Raw genomic sequence first — 19,482 nt, 5'->3', positions numbered from 1 at the left:
GATTCAATACAATTTGGCATTTTCCCAGCCTTGTCCCCAGGTCATATCGCGCTATGCGAGTGAGCGGAGAAGGACTGGAATCAAGCGCGGCAGCGCGACAATCTTGGCGGGTGACGTCACATCCAAATTCCCCGATTACGACTGGGGACGAGGCTGGCATTTCCCTTTGTTTTTTACTCATTATCCTATATTAGGTCATATAACCATACGCCAGGACAAAAGAAAATACCAAATTTTACCAAGGGTAAAATTTTATACAATATTACAGGAACTGTACATGTGTCATGGATTTTAGCCAAATTACATCGAAGACAAAAAACATGGTCAAACATGAAAATGGTGAAGGAACGAAACATTTCAATTACACAACAAATACAAAAAAAGATACGGATGGAGGACGAGGATAATAAAAAAGGATTTGCTATTCTTTTTGAGCGATAAATTACAGACTGGTTTACACATTGTAACATTGAAGAATTGACATCCTTCAGTGCGTTGGTTTAACAAATGTTGATTTTTATTTTATGTCCATAACGCCTATAACTACAAGTAAATTACATTATTATGGTGCCCTACCATTTCCTAAGTTGTGCACAACATGCGATTAATTATTACACGGTCTATTGCACTGGGCTGGGTTGTTCAAAGCACGATTAAGCCATTCCAGGATTAACCTGGATTTTTATTTCATTTTTTTTAACTTTTCAGTGAGGTTTCCTGTTTATATTTTCTGTCCTTCAGTTTTGACGTCGAATTTTCTCAAACCGCACAAAACATTATCAGCTTTCAAACAACCCCGGCCCTGAGCTCAAGGAACAGATGCAATATATAAAGGAATTATACGCTGCGGATAGCTAATTGTTCATGATCCTTCTCAATCCTCTACTTTTTCCAACTTTGTTCCGTCTTGGTTTATTTTCCTCTCTTCAATAACTTTTTTAGGTTTAATTCCATTAATTATAGGCTATTTTACGCACATCGCATAGAACGATTCGATGGGTCGTAACATTGCTTTTTTAACCTCTATACTCGAGCGTAACATACTGAAACACATCAAGTTTTTATTGCAATAATTCCTCTTCTCTTGAATGGCGCTATAATTTTTGTGCGATTGTCATTATGTCACATACAGTTCAGCCATTCTTAATTTCTTACCTTTTACTTTATACTTTATATATCTTACAACATTTGCAAACTCTATACACAAACGGAGCAAGAAATAAAGTTGTTCACTGCCATAGACAAAGTCGGTTTATGGCCAAAAAATCTTTAGATTTTTCTTGACTTTAACTTTGAAATCAAAGACAGTGTGACGATTTTCACGAGGTTGGCACGCCAGCTGACGAGTCGATTAATTAATGCCGTTTAGCAATCAACTTACCACTTAAAGGAACTTCGCGGGCTCACTCCTTTCTTCCTTTTGCTGACTGTACAGTCAGTCAGAGGTTCAGAGCCAGTATAACTGCAAAAATATCTTTTTACATCGCCTATTGGCTTCTAAAACGAATCAATATTGCTTGTTTGGCTCTCCGGAAAATTGCAATCCAAGTGTTTCTCATTTCTGTGTTGAAGCCTGCGTAAATAAACACGTTCACACACGCGTTAGCGTACGCCATAAATACAGTTATTTTAACTAACGTCAGAGGAGTGCAGGTGGGACAACCCAACAAACTGATAATGTCAATCACTGTGATTGGCGTTGTCAAGAACACAAAAATACCGACAACGATCAGAACAATCTTGGTCGCCCTTCGCTCTTTACTCCCTCCCTCCCTCGGCACTCGTTGCGCCCTCGTGGCGCCCTCGGAATTTGTTTCCAATTCGTTGGTAGATCGGAGGGAGACGATCGTAACCGATTGGTCGTCCTTGTAAATCGTAGATGGCCCGTCCACAGCCGATCCGTGGCTTTTGTTGACGTTTATACGACGAATCTGATTCCGTGCAGTTTTGAGGATAAAATAGTTGGTGAACGCAAGGATCATAATGACGGTTAAATTGACGATGGAAAATAACATGAATAAATACTCTCTGCTCAGTGTGGTGGAATATAAGCAAATATCAGCCACATCAGCGCTGTCTGCGGCTCCCCATCCCATAATAGGCAGAAATGCGATGATGAACATCAACACCCAGAATATTGCGACGATCAAGCCTGCTCTGCGAGGTTCTGCCAGAGTTGGATAGATGAAAGGCCATCGAAGCGCAATGTAACGGTCAAGGCTTATAAGCGTCAAGTTAAAGTTGGACGCGCCGAACAGAAACACTGTCAGAGGTATAACTACCAGACATGGGATCAGTGGACTGTTGTCTGTTTGATTCAGTTGATCTGCGAGGCGTAACGGCATAGCGATTGCGCCTTGAAGCATATCGGCCACTGCTAGGTTAAGGAACAGAAAGTTACACACCGTGCGAAGTCTTTTGTTCCACAAGATGGCGATGATGACCAAGAAATTCCCAATAACTGCCACGACAGAAACAGTTATCATGAAGATTGAAGTGAAAATGGTTTCTGTTGAGTAGGAGCCCATTTTCTGCTATGAAACAGTGTTTCTCGACGTTTTAGGTAAAATCCTTAGTCCTTCCTGTTTTTATTTGAAAATTGCCAATGCTCATTTCTGATGAATTTCGACATGTTTGTTGCTCTAATTTTCCTTCTCTTTCAGCGACACCAGAACTCCAACCTGCACCTGTACACAGACAAAATGTAAGTATGAACGGAAATTTGTCTTAACCCATTTGCGAAATAAAGTTTTAGATACGTGATGACTACAAGACCTCTTTGGAGCAAATTAAGAAAATATTTCCGGAGAATTTGTATGAAACATCAAGAAGTTTATACATGTAAAATAAACAAAGATTTTATCAACTTTTTTAATTGGTCCACAATTCCGAGTTTTCGAAATTTATAGAAAGTTCTTTTGTTCGCTTTTTATATCAATAATAATTATTTAAAAGCGATAAAATAAAAATTATCTATTTTGTATACGTGAGTGATATCAATTTGTCTTACGCGAAAGTCTGCAAGCAATTACAAAATTTTTAAATAACTATTTGACTCCCGCTGGTTTTAAAATTGCACACTTCAAACCTCTTTTCTGATGTTATCCATTTTGTGTGAAAAACAACTTTGCTTCAAAATGACAGTTTCGTTTTTGTTTGTTTTGATAGCGCCAAAATCCTCACGAAATTTGTGTAGTTCACTGACGCGAGTGAATTACGAAAACTTTTCTATCACACAACAGAATAACTAAATAATTCGATAATTTCAATTCCTAAGTAGCCCTCTTCCTCTTTTCTGCTCAAGACAAATTTTAAAGAGAGAAACGTTTATTTTTAACTTACTTTGTGTTCTCTGAGTTATTTATCCAACACTTTTGATGTGATAATCAGGTATAAACGTTAATTTTTTTCTACATCTATTTTATCATGATGTGATCCCAGCTGCATTATGATCCAAAGCCCTTATATCCAGAAAGCGTCCCTCTAAGGCCAGAATGGATTATTTGAATGCCAAATAACTATAATCCACGGAAGTAAAAGCTAATCGAGGTTTTTTCTTTTGTTTAAAAGTGTTTTTACTTAAATCCTATGTTTTGTGGGATTATAAATTAGTTTAAATCAGAACTGAATGAAAAAATATATATACCTTTTTTATTTTGTAAATAGACTTTTTATATTTTTTCATAGTTGAATATTTGATTTTAGATTTACAATTGGTGTGATATAGGTATAGATATAAAATATTTTAACTGAAATGTTACAAAACTGAAATCAAATAAAATTCACAATTAATGTTTTGGCCTCGATTAGTTTAATCGTTTATTAAGAAGCAACCATCCCCGGGGCTTAAAAGAGCTTTTGCTTATTCTTTATAAGAATAAATGATGCGGCTTTAACGGGAATCCCATGGCAGAGGTCTTAAACAAACTTCCAATGTTAATAGAAAAGAAATGTTTTTAAAGTTTTTAGAGTTAGCTCAGTGATCTAGATGTAGAATCAAAGCGTTTTTTTTTTGTATTTTTGGCATATTTTTCGTAGTCCCTCGCTATATGCATGATTTTTTGCTTTTCAAACGTTCTTGAATTGCCAACGAGCTCTTCGACTGTAACAAAGTATATCTACAGAATATACCCAGGAAAAGACCGCAAGCTTTAAACATCTTTATCGCAGGGATGAAATACACAGAGGATATAACATGATTGCCAGTAGAGATAAGAATTAAATTATCCTTTAGATTACCTCTTTTTTCGAATAAGCGCCGCCCCCGAATAAGCGCCGCCCTCAAATAAGCGCCGCATTTGGGACAAAAAAGTTAATAAGCGCCGCCCCCGAATAAGCGCCGTAGTCCCGATGCGGCACGTATTCGAGGAATTTGTTTTTCAACTAAAACAGCACCACAGAGCAACTCTAAAACAAACTTGGACATTTTTCTCCCATCAAAAGCGATGTTTTGCAGTTGAAAGTGATTATTTTACCGCTTGGACATTAGTTTTCTATACAACATTCTTACAATACGTAGTTTTGAAAATTTGTAAAGGCCTCGAACTTTGCCAAGACAGCTAGCGCTACTTCTCTCTTCAGCAAGAGACGAACACTGACGATCAAAAGACGCTATTTTAATAACTTCAAAACATTATACTCTGTGTGGCGTTTAAATTTTAAATAAGCGCCGCCCTCAAATATGCGCCGCCCTCGAATAAGCGCCGCTCTTGAGGTGTAAAAAATTTAATAAGCGCCGCGGCGCTTATTCGAGTAAATACGGTAAAGCTTTGTAAGTAGCCATGTGATTTTCTGTTTAATACATGGCAACTTCAATTTCCAAGTGTTCCAAAGATTTCCGACGATTTTTCGACGATCGCGTTCCGTTTATTTATAAAACGCGCAGCCCGTGAAAACAGCTACTTGTCTGAAGCAAGTTAGATCTCATGCAGTCTTAAACGAATAAATCGTTAAAGTTGTCCGTCTCCAGTGTATAATAAACGCATCGGCGAATGAAGCGAGCGTTTGCGTAACAAATAAACAGGTTTTTAATTCACCAGGATGTGTCAATCCATATTAAGAGAAAAAACGTGCCTTCAATGTTTAGTACGAGAGCCGTCTTGGTTATACGGTCAAACAAAATTTGAAACACAATCTTTATACATTTTCAACAACATGAATACATCATTCATTTTAACTGCGACATTTAAAAGATCCACCGAGAGGGAAGTAAATGCTAATGAAATACAGAAAAGATTTATCAGTAATGTTGCGCTTTGCATAAAATTTGTTGAGTTCTCTTTGACCGCAGTGAGAGTTAAAAGTTCCCTGTTTTTTAATTGTTTTTCGTTTCAACGCTCAGTAATGAGAAAAAGGACAATTCTTTTTAACACACCACCTTGTCATAAAAACAAAGCAAGTTTGAAATACAATAACTCTAATTATTTATTGCCGCGAGTTGTTTTAATTTCATTTCGATTTTTTATATTCTTCTGGTGGATCGCCTGAATGCCTTCTTGTAAAAATATTGTTGCCTTAACTCAAAGACAATTTTCTTCATAGTCCCTATACAAACAACACTTCAACTTTAAAATAAATATTGCAAATAAAACCTTGGGTATTGCTGATGACAAAAATTCCGTGATTTTGATTTACTGACCGTTAAATCAATTTCGAAAATAAAATACTCTTTAAGTTGTTATATAATTGTTTTTACCTTGTTTAAACAGGTGCTTTGATCTTCGGCCGGAGAGAATTGTTTTCTCCAAAACAGCCGTTCGAGAATGCAGCGTTTCTTTGATTTCATAGAGAAATGTAATAATGTATTTGGTTTCTTAGAAACATTTGTTCCTTAGAAAGCACTTATATATACATTTATAAAATAATCATCAGTAAACTTGACACAAAAAATCAAGTGTTTTTGTTACAAGGTGGAAAAAATTTAATTAAATTCTTATATTAGTTTTGGAATAAAGAACGAAAATATGATTGTGCAAAAGATTCAATTTTGGTTTATTTCCTGAATTAAATTAGTTAGGATGTCTTTCTCGATGGAAACATTTCAATTACTGAATTTGAAATTAAACCTCGGCTTGTTAACTTGAGCGATCAAAAACAAATGCACTGAATTTATTCGATTATAGGCGCATCTCTTCGAATAAGAGCCCCATAGGATCATTACCTTTACATTAAAAACCCACGTCTATCCTTAAAAAGCAGTCTAAATGAATGTCTAAAGTAAGAGAAGGCGAAATTTGTCCAGTATCTTGCCAGAAATAAAACTGTATAAAAATAAAGTTGGTTCAATCATGCAGATTGAAAAGACTGAAAAAAACTGAAATATAAAGCACCCCAGGCGGTCATCGAGGAAAACGGTATTTTCATGATTTTTTTTTTGGTCGACTCATGAAATACGCTCAAATACAATGTCGGACATGTGAAACTAGAGATCTTCAGTAAGCCAAAATTGCCTGTTAAGGATTGATATTTCCCTATAAACCTACGAAAAATACGCCCGCAGTCAGGTTCAGAGAGGTCTAACTTGCAAAGAGTGCCGTCTTTACTGATGTTAAAAGCATGAAATTTTGCCCAGTATTCTCACGAAAGACACAAAAACGCCCCCGCGTTCGCCGTCTTCGGTTTCTATTAAAGTGAGTAGTAGTTTCGTGTTGCGAACATAAACACTTTTTTAATTTTTCTGCTGGAAAAAAGGCTGGTATAAAATCAAATTTCAAGCTGACGTTTATCATCTACAGTTCTGATTTCTTACATAGGAAGTAGATTGTTCGTCAATTCATACTTATAACTGGCTTGGTGCTCTATATTTCAAGGTACGAGGTTATGAACGTGGTTTTATGAATTTATAAGATTTACGTGTTTGAGAACTTTGCTGTTAGACAAAATGCCCAGTAAACAGACACGAAACAGCAAAGAATACGAAATCTCTAATACTCTTTTGTCAATAAGAAGAAATCGAAATGCCATGAACGTTTGCAATTTTGTGTTCGACTTGAAGATGAAACTCCAAAAAGCTAATTCTTCATAGTTAGACATCAGTTTAACAATATTAAATTAAAGAGCAGTTTAAATTGTACAGATACAAAAGTGGATGAAAGCACCTACCAACTATAGAAGATATTTTACGTGTAGACTAACTGAGCCACGCGGTTGTTTCCTCCTTAGAGTTGAAATCTCGGTGCCGAATGAGCCGCTGCTCTCGATGTCTGGACTTAATTGAAATGTCCACATATCAATTACCGAACAAATTACGATTTTTATATTACTGTATTACTATTCAGTATGAAATTTTGATTAAAGATTCAAACGCCAAAGTGTCAAATTTGAACTAATAAAATGCCCTTCGAGGTGGCAAAAAAAAAATCATTTAATAAATCATCAAATAGTTCAACCTGAATAAGTGAAAAGTAATAATTGAATTGAATTGAATTGAATTGAGATATTGAACGATACTGTCATTGATGCCGGGCATAAAAGCGTGCAATAATGAACAATATCAAACTATAAATAACGTATCGGATGTCAGTCTAGAATTGCAGTTTGTTTATTTAATTTTCACCAAAGATCTCCTCTAAATTAATAAAGTGGGCATTCCTTAAAAAGTTATTGATGTTTCGTGTAATATAATGGAATTTCATAGTCACATATCCCACCCAAACAAAAAATAATGCACCTATCAATGTTAAGCCCGGGGGGGGGGGTCGGGCAAGGGGTGGGGATTGACATTTCTATAAAAAAAGTCCCCCCCGGGAAAATGGTCAAAATCCCCATGAAAGGTGGTCAGGTCCTCCCTTCTAAATGACAAATCCTACCTGGGGGCATCACGTCGATCAAATCCCCACCCTGGGGACAGCGCTCACGATCAAAATCCCGTGGTCAGCCCGACCCCCCCCCCCCCTCGGGCTTAACATTGATAGGTGCATAAATAAATAAATTGAGATTTATCGTTTTTATTCCGTAACATCAGGCCCACCCACCAAAATGTATTTTTTTTTCTTTTTCTTTTTGCAAATGAAGTGTGGCTGCAATTTTCGATTTCCGGAATTAACTTTGTAATAAACTTGGGTTTCATCACTGAAAAAATATTTTTCTTCTTATAATTCTGTATTTCAACTTCATTTCAACTTTTGTCGCTTTTATGGATGATCTGTAACATGCATATGCCAAAATCGTTTATATACCTAATGAGCCAGAAGCTCAACTATTTTTTTCTCTGGAAAATTACAATTTTTTTACTTCTGTTGAAAAACCACTTGTATCCAGCCGACTATCGATGGGTTAGAGTTTGCTACCTAGGCGTGTTGTTTAAATCTTTAGCTAAACGACCTGTAAAGATCTAATTGTGACAATATATTAGAATTCTAATATGTTACTGCTGCCTTAATTAAAACGAAGTGATACCTTAAGAGCTGAGAAGGTGAAAGCGAATGATATTGACGGTAGATTCTTCGTTATTTCGCGTTCGATTTTATGGCCGCATATTGGTGCCCCAAAGAAGAACATCTAATATGACGGCTACATACTAAATACAGTGATTTTCCTAAATTTGTTTTCGCAATAATTCGGTTATGAAAAAGGGTAGAAAGGTATAATTTGTACGAAACGCATCTTTCCTCCTGTTCTATAACATATATATTAGTTTTCTGGTACTGTCAAGAAACCTAACAGTTTTTGTTGCTTTGATGAAAACCACTAACTGTAAAGTTTTAATTTGTTTTGATTTCGTCAGCATCCAACACAGAAAAGTGTGAAGAACAACTGTAACTCCAATTACAAAGTTTAATTAAAATAAAGCTATATCATATTTTTTGTTTCTGTTTTTGTTGTTTTGCCAGTTTACTTTCATGGCATACCTAACTTTTTGAGTTGACCTAATTCTCCTCTCTGCTTCCGTTGTTTTTCGTTTGTTTTTTTACTTTACACACATCGTTGAAAATAACATTTATTATGGATATAAACTTATGAACCTTATAAAACATACCATCTAAGTGTTTAGATGATAGCTAACTTTCAAATTCATTAATAGTACTACATTCGTTTGGTCTTGGTAAGCCTTAATATAAAAACAAAACCTATCGCAGGGCTATACAGTCATCCCTATTTTAAATAACTTGTTATCGACGGGCGTGTACGTTAGGAATACAACTGTATCAGCTACACCGAATACATTTTCCTACCTCGCCGTTTTCTCTTCTGCTATTAACAACTCAGATCCTTGCTGCTTTTTGAGTTTAGGACATGTTTCGTCAATGTCTGCGGCTCGCTAATACGACATTTATCAACCTGCAGGTAATGCACTTGTTATCCAGTCACAATAATAATACCCCGCTTGGCTTGGATCTTTATCCAATGGACGTTTTGATATGCCTTATCTTTGAAAAGTTTTATAAAAGTCTTGAGCATTTTAACGCATTAAATTTTGTCGGTAATGGAAATCGTCAAATATTGGGGAATTACACGGTTAAAACTATTATTTGCATAATAAAGTAAAACTTTAACTGGCATACGTGCAAGAAACCACCGTCAAGTAAAAGGTTCCTTTTCAAAAGATAACTATTAAGTAGTACCGCAAATGCAACTGCTATCTCCCCGAATTTATTAGCAAAAAAGCTTTACAAACCCATTAATGGCAGGGAGGACTATAGAATACTTGAGTATTTAACAGCAAATGACAGGAAATGATAACATCAAGCGTAATCAATAGTCCCATCGTCAGCTAATACAGTAAAAAAAAATTAAGCGCCCACCATTGGCCATTTAAAAAGGTTATGTTATTTCAATACAAAATAACGCTGAAAAGGAATACGGAACCAAATGAAGACGACAATAAACCTGTGTTTAAATGATTTTAATTATCAGCCGTCACTGTCCAAGCTTGTTGAAAATAAATCCAAACATCGTATATTGTATTCTTACTGGCCGCTAAATAGGGGTAAAAACATTAGAAGAACGCTCATCGGGACGGCAGAAAGGTAAAGGGGCCGCGGCCGCTTAATAGAGGTGGCCGCTTAAAAGGGGTTTTATTTCCAGAATTATACCAACAATAGTTTCGGGACTAACGAGCTAACTTAAAGACATTGCTTCATCACAATTCCAAATAAATTAAGGGGGGGGGCCCCCCCCCCTTTAAAAAAAAAAAAACAAAAAAAAAAAAAAAAAAAAAAAAAAAACCCCCCCCCCCCCCCCCGGTCTGGATAGGGTTAACATTGAAAAGAGAGTTGAAAGTTCGACACACAGAGGAATATTTTTTACGGAATTCGAGCTTGGTTTGACAACGAAATTAAACTCTGTTTCAACAGTTTGAAATATGTTATTTTGCTAGAAGGTAAAATTAAACAGTCTTTGCTAATAGGCAATGATTCCCGAAAAAACCTTTTCCTTGTGATCCAAAGCGATTTCAGGTGCTAAAGCATGAAAAAGGAAAGTGAGTTTAATTTGCATGGAAATAAACATGTGAATAAAAATCATTTTCAGGTTGACTCAAAGGTTTGCACGAGAACACGTTTTGAATTGGGAGTATTAAAAGAGCACCTAGAAATAGCCTATATTGAGATCTAACATCCTAATCGCCGCCATGCATTGTCATGATTTCCTTTAGTTGTTGCAACTAAATTATACGTAAGTTTGAGAAACTGTTATCTTTTAAGACATCTTAGATAAAATTTTGTATAATTTCCTTTCTGCGAAGTCGGTCAATTGAATTTTAATTGCATGTTATGACTAACAGCAGTAAATGGTCTTTGGTAGCTCTTTTTTTTTCCTTAGCGCAAAATTTACTTTTTCTTATCGTTATAAAGGTCACTTCAGTTTTGAGACCTTTTCGTTTTCAAAATATCTGGAAAAATCTTCAATAGTTTCCGAGCTAAGAGGAAAAAAAAGTATTTGCAATTTGATGAACGCTAGCAAATTACTAATTTAAAATGCATATGAAAGAAAAAAAAACATTGTAAAAACTCGCCGCTTGTCAGCTACAGCAGTTTTTGCTGACTCATGATTCACCACATCAAGCGAAATCGAATTCTACAAATGAGGCAATTTTATTATTATTGTTTTGAAAACGTATCTCATGATTTAAAAACTCTAGACAAATTAACGGTTTTCCTTCCTGCTGAGTTGGCATTATGTAATTGACGTTTGTACACGGACTTGCGTTTCCTGACACGTAAATCGACTGATTTAGTTGACTTTTGGCAGAAATATTCTCAGCAATTTTCCTCTAACAAGTAGTACGTGCATTTTGCCCGGTTATCGAATTTTGAATCTCGTTTAGACGTTATTATCCTTTACTAAAATCCCTCGTCTCGAAGCTTCGTCATCATCGAAAAGATCGTGTGAAGTTCATGAAAGCTTTTAGTCGGAAGAGAGAGAAAACAGCCATTTTTGAGAAATCGGCGGCAAGATCTTTTTAATAGGGTAAATGGTTTTTTCTCCTGATGCTCATTGAAGTATTTAAACGAGAATCATTAAGACAAAAATTGAAAATCGAAGTCTCTTATCTTCGTAATAGCACTATAGACTGCTATAATCATTTTTAAGGTTATAACTTACCTTTCTGGTGAATAATAACCGTTTATGGCACTGGGAGTTATTCTCAAAGCCTTACCGCAAAAGCCATTAACTCAGATGGGTCACTGATATCCCAAAGTAGGCGTTCTAAGCTAAAGACCGCAACTGACGTTTTTCACTTTTCATAAAGAAAAGGCACTCAAGAACTTTTACGTAATTACTAGTTCTGGACGGTATTGTAATGAAAAAAAAAAAAACATGTGGTACTCCATGCCGGCTATTTGCGGTGTTCATTTAGATGTATTCAAGAGAACATTTTGAATGAAATACTTCAATTACCGGGTTGGTTTAATTTAAAATTCCAAAAGACTGGTGTTATTCACATGGAAAAACGTTTAAAAGAATACTTTAATAATTAAAATACAGTATATGCATGGCCGCCCACTTTTCGTCTTCTGCACGATAAAGAAGTTCCTATTTTTGAGAGCGAGGGAAAATGCGACAGCCAGTAATCTGATACCCAACCTACATTCTGCATGAATTACTGACTAAGACTTCTCTCGTAATCCTTTTTTGAAAAAAAAAAAATTTCGTGCGTGGAATCATTAAGCGTTTGAATTTTCACACTATTTTATCATAAACTAAAGGGGAGATTATAAGTGATTTTTGTGAGATGCGATAAAAGTTAACGGTCAAATAATATAGATAAATTAATTTAACGTACTTCATTCACCAACACCTCTGGTTAGCAAACAGCAAGCAACATTTATCCACATTATAATTTTAAACCGCCGTATGTTAATAACTTTTTAAGAAAGAGGCATTATAAAAGGCATTATTAAATTATTTAATGACGGGTATTGCACCTTTATCTTTTTGGTGTGTCTGCAAGCACGGAAAAAGTAAAAGCTATACCAGTAAAAATAAGACAGATGAAATAAATCGATCTCTTCAATTACGAGTACGGAACATATACTGAAACTGAATATTGTGTTTGATATACAAGAAAAAAATTTCAATTTCAAAAAGAGTATGTAAATTATCATTTCATACGTTCTAGTTAGACAAAGCGCGAAAATAATCGATAAAACAAAGGAACGAGGAAAACGTGAAAAAACATCGATTCAGAGAATTTCCGTAAGTTTTTTGCAGTGAATCGAGAAATTTCTATAACTCTGCTCGTTTAATACTCAAAATGCAATAAACAGGTGTGTTTTTTTAGCATAACAAAAACTATTGGTCTTATCATGCATAAGACTACTCACAGAGTACAGCAACTGCAAATTACTTATTTTATCCTACTTGTTTTTAAGACTTTAGCAGTCAAATTTTGAGTTTCTGCCATGTTTTCTGTCGGCGTAGGAGACATACCACTATTACGAATCTTCGTCAAATAAACATAGTTGACATTGTTGATGTGCTTGCTGCTTGCGACCCTCATGCTCTTTCTCGGTAGACTTACTAAAATAAAAACATTAGGCTTTTTTTTCAAAAAGGGATAAAAATAAATAACAATAAACTGGAACTTGACTTACAAACTGACTAGATTCTTCTTAAACTCTTAAAATTCTCAGGCTAAACTCGTTCTCTATTACAGGCCAAGTTTTACTTCAAGTATCGCGAAGACATTTCCGAACAAGGTATAGCACTTACTTACCGGTTATTTGGTTGAAAGTAATTGCACGCAGAATTCAATCCATACTAAAAACAAAGTCATTTTCAAGGATGTTTTAAATAATAAAATCGAATAGCTCCGTTTCTCACAGCTTGTAGTCGATGCACTGACAAAAAGCGGCCAACCAATTCCTGGCAAAACTGCCACAGGCCTTTGCAATTAAAAATGTTAATTACTGTATAAGCAGCTGTGCAGATGTGGTACCCCTTATAGTTCCCCAGTCAAAGCACCCTCAAGTTTATGTTCATCAACTAACAATATCTTTCAACCTTATTTCTTTTTGTCTCTAAACTAGTTTGATATTTGCCTTGGCGGTTAGCCGGACATGAATGGGGTAGAAAGGAAATTTATTATGGGGCAGGTGTGGTGAGTATTTCTTCTTTTTGGAAAATAGCAATTGAAAAAGAAATCCTACAGCGCAGTACCAAATGTTTAACATTCATGATTGCAAGCGTACAACATGAATTCAAAATATTGAAGAATTAAACAAACTTCGAACAAACTCGAAGCCGTTTAATGTTTCTATGGCAACCATTTTTTTTGACAGCCACGTCTGCCTATATGCATTATGATTCTTATAAAACAAACACGTCGTGGGCATGTAATGTCTGAATTGCACCTTGCTTTCGATCAGAGTGCTGGCATCATGCGCCAGGGTAGGAGAATGGAAGAAGAGTATCCTGGGAACGAGGTTGGCATTTTGCCACTGAAGGCGGGAAAAAGGAATCACGGGGCTTAGCAGTCCCATAAATCAACGCGCACCGCGCCTATTTAAAGGAGAGACGCCTGGGGACGAATCAGAAATCGGCATGTTTCGCTTTTTCCTTCTGCAACATTTAAATACGCGCAACGATTTTAACGTGAGTCCTTTATAAGCAGAATGAAAATTTTGTGGGCATAAGGCGTCATTAATAAGAGAAAAATATTAAAGACGGGGCTGAAATAAGGCACGGCTATAATAAGACTCAAAATAGGCGTATAAGTAATACAAGATCTCGCATCGCGACTTAAACAAGGCGCGCCTCAGTAAAAGGTTGGTTCATTTCTTACTAAAAATGGGGACGTTGAATTCAACCATTTTCAAAAACTATTACAAGGTTTTTTTAGAAAATGAAGGTTTTATAGTCCAGTTTTCTTTCTACATGCGCCATATCAGTTTCACATCTTCAGATGTGAAAAGTATTCATGTTTAATGTTAATTCCCAGTAGGAGTGCAGAGTCTTAGCCGTAAAAAAATGGACACCGCGGCCTTTAATCGTAAAGCCACAATCATTGGCCTTCGTATCGTGTAGCTTTGATCGGCAATTATCGCTAAACATTTATAGAAAATTAGCTCCTGATTCAATATAACATGCTGAACAGCACTTGCATAACATGAAACAAAATTAACCTGAGTACAAACCTTTCTATAGTGGATGTCGAAAGTGCCTCACCTAAAACTGTATAAGGGATTTTTTTCTTCAAGTAGTATTTAAGACATAATCTGTACTCCGCTTGTAGTAGAATGACGCATAACATGAAACAAAATTAAAATGAGTACAAACCTTTCTATAGTGGATGTTCAAAGTGAGTCACCTAAAACTGTACCAGGAATTTTTTCTCCAGTCTTTACGACATAATCTATACTTCACTTGTACTAGAATGGCGCAGCTTGTGATCTAAACTAGGTAGCTACATGATTATGCAATCAGCATTGAGCAATACTCTGCTGGAAACAGCTGGCTGACGCCAAATAAAGGTGAGATGATACAAAACAAAGCAAAATATAATTTCTTACTTATTTTCAAGAATGTTTCCATTCTCAAGCGGTTCGAGTGCGTAAGTTTCTTTTGTTGTTTCGAGAGATCTTACAAAGAGTTTTTATTGAGTACAAGAATACAAAATGCAATTTTAAAACGATCTAGATTTGCAAAAAAAAAATTCGTACTATACAAGATAAAGTATTCATCTTTGATATTGCTTCTTGTATTTAAAAGGCTTCAATTTTCACCTCATTTCTTTCGTTGATTAAAATTGTCGCCTTACTTATAGCGAAAACTAATTAGGGAAAATAGCATTCTTTAAAGAATGAATAAACATTTAAGTTATTCAAAAGCTTTACATCCCACAAGTGCGAAAATACGAAATGTACATTATTTATGACACCTTCTCTATACAAAAAATATAATGGAAAAATGTACACGTGGGCGGGAACATTTTTTGGAGAGACAATTTAGGGTTAATGTGTTTTTAGACAATATCCAAAATGAATCTTGGTGCAAAAATGTTCAAATCGGAAAATGAGTTTGGTTACATGAAAATAATGTTGCGAGGAATATAAAAGTCATTTATATGTAAGGAACTTCGGAAATTGGTCAAAATGACGTATGAAGGACAGACAAAATTTATTCGTGCAGTTTGTTGCTCTGAATGAAGGCTTTAAATAACTTTGAAGCCAATAAATAAGTGGGTTCCTGAATGGTGTAGTAATAAGCGATAAAAATGTGTTTGCTGTAAAACCTGAAACCAGTTGAAAGTATGTTAGTAGATAAACCGAACTGAAGGCTCTGATTAAAGTTAGATCACATTTACGAAAAAACTAACCACAAAAAGACATTTTATTTCATTCGTTTGCCAAAAAATGTAAGGCTAATTCGAATGAATATTCATTTCAAGTCTTTAAACAGCTATTCGTTATAACATTCACCTTATTTTAGGATATTTTATTTTAGGATTTATCTTAGGACCTAGGATTCATTTATTTATCTTTCTATTTATTCATGAATATTTCTTTTAATAAGCTTTTTTTTAATTAGCAGTACATGCTAGAGGCCTATAAAATAATTCCCCATGTAAAACCGTGGGTACCGGTAAATAAAGTTTATCTATCTATCATGCATGCTTTTCGAGTTACCAAGAAAACAAAGGTGCAAGTAGAATTCAGACAGAAATTTTATGAAGCCATGAAAGCCTTAGAAACAGAAAGAAAGATGTAAATAAATTATAGAAGGCTTTCGACACACGTCTCTGAAATAAAAGAAAAATTACATGCCCCGAGTAGGATTCGAACCCGCGTCTCTCTCCACAGGGAGACGCGGGTTCGAATCCTGCTCGGGGCATGTAATAATTTTTCTTTCATTTCAGAGAATGAAATAATAAATGAAATACTTTATTAAAGTGTCTGAGGCTTTTAGCTAAAAAAAAAACTAATTGTGGACACTATTTACATTATTATATATCTAAGCTATTTAAAGTTAAAATTTTTACACTTAAATTCTAAGAAGAATTCTAAGAGAATTCTAAGAAGAGACGTGTGTCCCCATATACTCTTTCTTTCAAGTAGAATTCGATTAAGATTTTTAATCGACTTTTAAGTATATACATATACAGAAAAGAAGCGATAAGACTTTCAAAAAATCATCTGAATGTACAGTACTTACTTTCTTTTGAAGATATTAGTCAAAAGAATTTCAAATTACACTAAAATGCGACGTAACCATTTATGCGGTTTTGTTTAGGGCGTTTTCCATTAGTCAGAACTGGTCGGCCGCTCCGGTGGTTTTGAATGTGAAATGGGCCTTTTCCACGAGATTTTCCCACAAATCCACCATAACAATATAATTTTTATGTACAGTCGAAGCTCTCGTAAGCGGACACCCTCGGGACACGAAAAAAGTGTCCGTAACTGGAGGTGGCCGCTTACGAGAATGGTTCTCGTAAGCGGCCACAAGAGGTGTAGGGGAAAGATGGCCGCTTACGGGAGCTTGCCCAGCTAACAATAACCGGACGAACGTGGATGACGACAAAACAAGCACTAAAATGTGGTCCTGTAATTACTGTAAAATCATTGTCACAAACGGCGACGTGAATTTGATTGATAATAACAGGATACAGAGGTTGTAAGTAGGATTTTCTTTCGGGTGTCCGCTTACGGGAGCTTAAAAACAAAGAAAAAGTCTAAGTCGTAATCTCTGAAAGTGTCCGCGGCCGGTTACGGGAATGTCCGCTTACGAGAATGTAAAAATACAGAGTTTGTATGGGAGCGTAAAACGGGGTTTCAAACAAGGTGGCCGTAAGAAGAGCTGTCCGCTTACGAGAGTGTCCGTTAAGAGAGCTTCGACTGTATTGACTTTTCTGACAGGACAAATCTCACTGACTAACAACGGAATTCTCTTCTCGAATATACCGGTCTGGCCGGCCAGTTCGGACAAATGGAAAGCGCCCTTTTTTGATTCGGTTTAAGATATTATCAATTATTAAAGGCTTTTGAAAGCAAAACTGACAAAGAACGCTTTTAGGGACGTGAATGTAACTCACACATAAAAGATATTTCGAGCTGTTGAAAAACTCTTTGTACTGAAATTACTCTTTATCATTACTCTTAGATTTATATTTAAATTTTCTGGGGTTTTTGGGTGGCCATTTGTAAGGGAACTTGTTCCTGTTTTAGTCTTCCGTCCCCCGGCTTTGTATAGTATGTATGTTTGAAAATGATTAAAGTTTACGAAGGGAAAAAAAAACTTTAAAAAAGAGAGATAGGTATCCTTAAAAGCTAAAAAAATAAAATACAGGTTGCAGTCGGTTAAAAGTTTTTTATAACGTAACCCACGCTCATACGCAGAAGTTTTAACGCGTTCGTTTTGACGTAAGAAACTAAGGACTAGAGAATTAGCTTTCCTTGAGCTTCTCGAAAGCGTGCGTATGTGAGTACTGAAGGTGGGTTTCCACTGTCACGTAAATTCAAGTACGTTAACGGGGGTGAATCTAACTGGCTTTACGTGCGTAAAATAAAATACTCTTTATGGACGGTTTTCGTCTAAGGAAGAAGTTTAATGTGGTTCAACTTTGAACCATATGTTTTGACCCAAGAGAGGATAATATAAGAAGAAGCTATTTACATATGTTTATCAAGCCATTTTTTCAAACAAATTTACTTCCGAGGGGACGCAAGTGGCGTCAACTGTAAGTTCCTGATTTCTTAAGAGGATTAGTTCGCGGTTACCGAAAGTGTTATAATCTGTCAGCAGCATTTGAGTTATCTTCTCATCAGTTGTGTTATATTACATGGATCAATTTCCATTCTGGCGGCAGAATAAATTATAATGTTCGCGGCGAATTCTGCTTTGGCGGCAATTGGGGAAAGACAGAAGAAGTTCATCTAGCAAGAATGATTTCTAGATACTTTGATGTCGCGTAAACGTTTCGACCTTTTAAGATTTAAGTTGTTTTCGCCTTATGCAAGATGATCATTTCTATGTTCTGTCGATCGATCATTCATGTGGATTTACAAAGTGAAAATTACGGTGAGTTTGCAGCCGCTAGTTGCGGTGACGCTGGCGCCTTCCACGCAGAAAGTCGTTCAAAATCCTAAATATCTTACGACATATTGCAAATGGTTCGGTTGCACGTAGTTCAGTTTTTCAGTCATACACAAGAAACGCTTTAAATATAATCATGGCCCGGGATATCACGTCATGGATCATTAATAAGGAGGTCGCCAGGTAAGTCAATCCATTAAACATTACTATTTTTAGGTCATGGTCAGTAAATTGAAGATTCCATCTTGTTGTAACATTTGGTCAGACTCTTGTTACAAAAACGGGCTCATTTTATTTGCGATGCATTATGTTTCGCTACATTCATTTTCTATTCGTTCTCTAAAATATACAGCCGTATCGTCGAAGTAAAGATTAATTTTAAAACTGACCAGTACAAGAGTAAATATTAGCAATGTAACCTGCAATTCTAATTCTGCTCAATTCTATTTTCTCCATCGGAGCTGACGGGCGGCGCGCCTCATACAGTCCGATGTAACCTGCAATTCTAATTCTGCTCAATTATATTTTCTCCATCGGAGCTGGCGGGCGGCGCGCCTCATACAGTCCGATGTAACCTGCAATTCTAATTCTGCTCAATTCTATTTTCTCCATCGGAGCTGGCGGGCGGCGCGCCTCATACAGTCCGATGTAACCTGCAATTCTAATTCTGCTCAATTCTATTTTCTCCATCGGAGCTGGCGGGCGGCGCGCCTCATACAGTCCGATGTAACCTGCAATTCTAATACTGCACCACTTTAAAATATTTTCTCCATCGGAGCTGGCGGGCGGCGCGCCTCATACAGTCCGATGTAACCTGTAATTCTAATACTGCACTGCCTTTTAATATTTTCTTCATCGGAGCTGGCGGGCGGCACGCCTCATACAGTCCGATGTAACCTGCAATTCTAATTCTGCTCAATTCTATTTTCTCCATCGGAGCTGGCGGGCGGCGCGCCTCATACAGTCCGATGTAACCTGCAATTCTAATTCTGCTCAATTCTATTTTCT

General features: G+C 36.2%; 1 protein-coding gene across 1 annotated transcript; it reads right to left on the bottom strand.

The window, feature by feature from the left end:
• Nucleotides 1-540: 540 nt before the first annotated feature.
• Nucleotides 541-2,682, bottom strand: LOC144657464 (adenosine receptor A2a-like). Its single transcript, XM_078517799.1, has one exon. The coding sequence runs from the start codon at nt 2,526-2,528 to the stop codon at nt 1,488-1,490; it is 1,041 nt and encodes a 346-aa protein (XP_078373925.1). The 5' UTR covers nt 2,529-2,682; the 3' UTR covers nt 541-1,487.
• Between the last annotated feature and the right edge of the window lie 16,800 nt (nt 2,683-19,482).

Source organism: Oculina patagonica, chromosome 6 (genome assembly GCF_052425735.1).
Source record: "Oculina patagonica isolate OP01 chromosome 6, crgOcupat, whole genome shotgun sequence".
Taxonomy (NCBI): domain Eukaryota; kingdom Metazoa; phylum Cnidaria; class Anthozoa; order Scleractinia; family Oculinidae; genus Oculina; species Oculina patagonica.
This window is presented reverse-complemented; position numbering and strand designations above follow the sequence as displayed.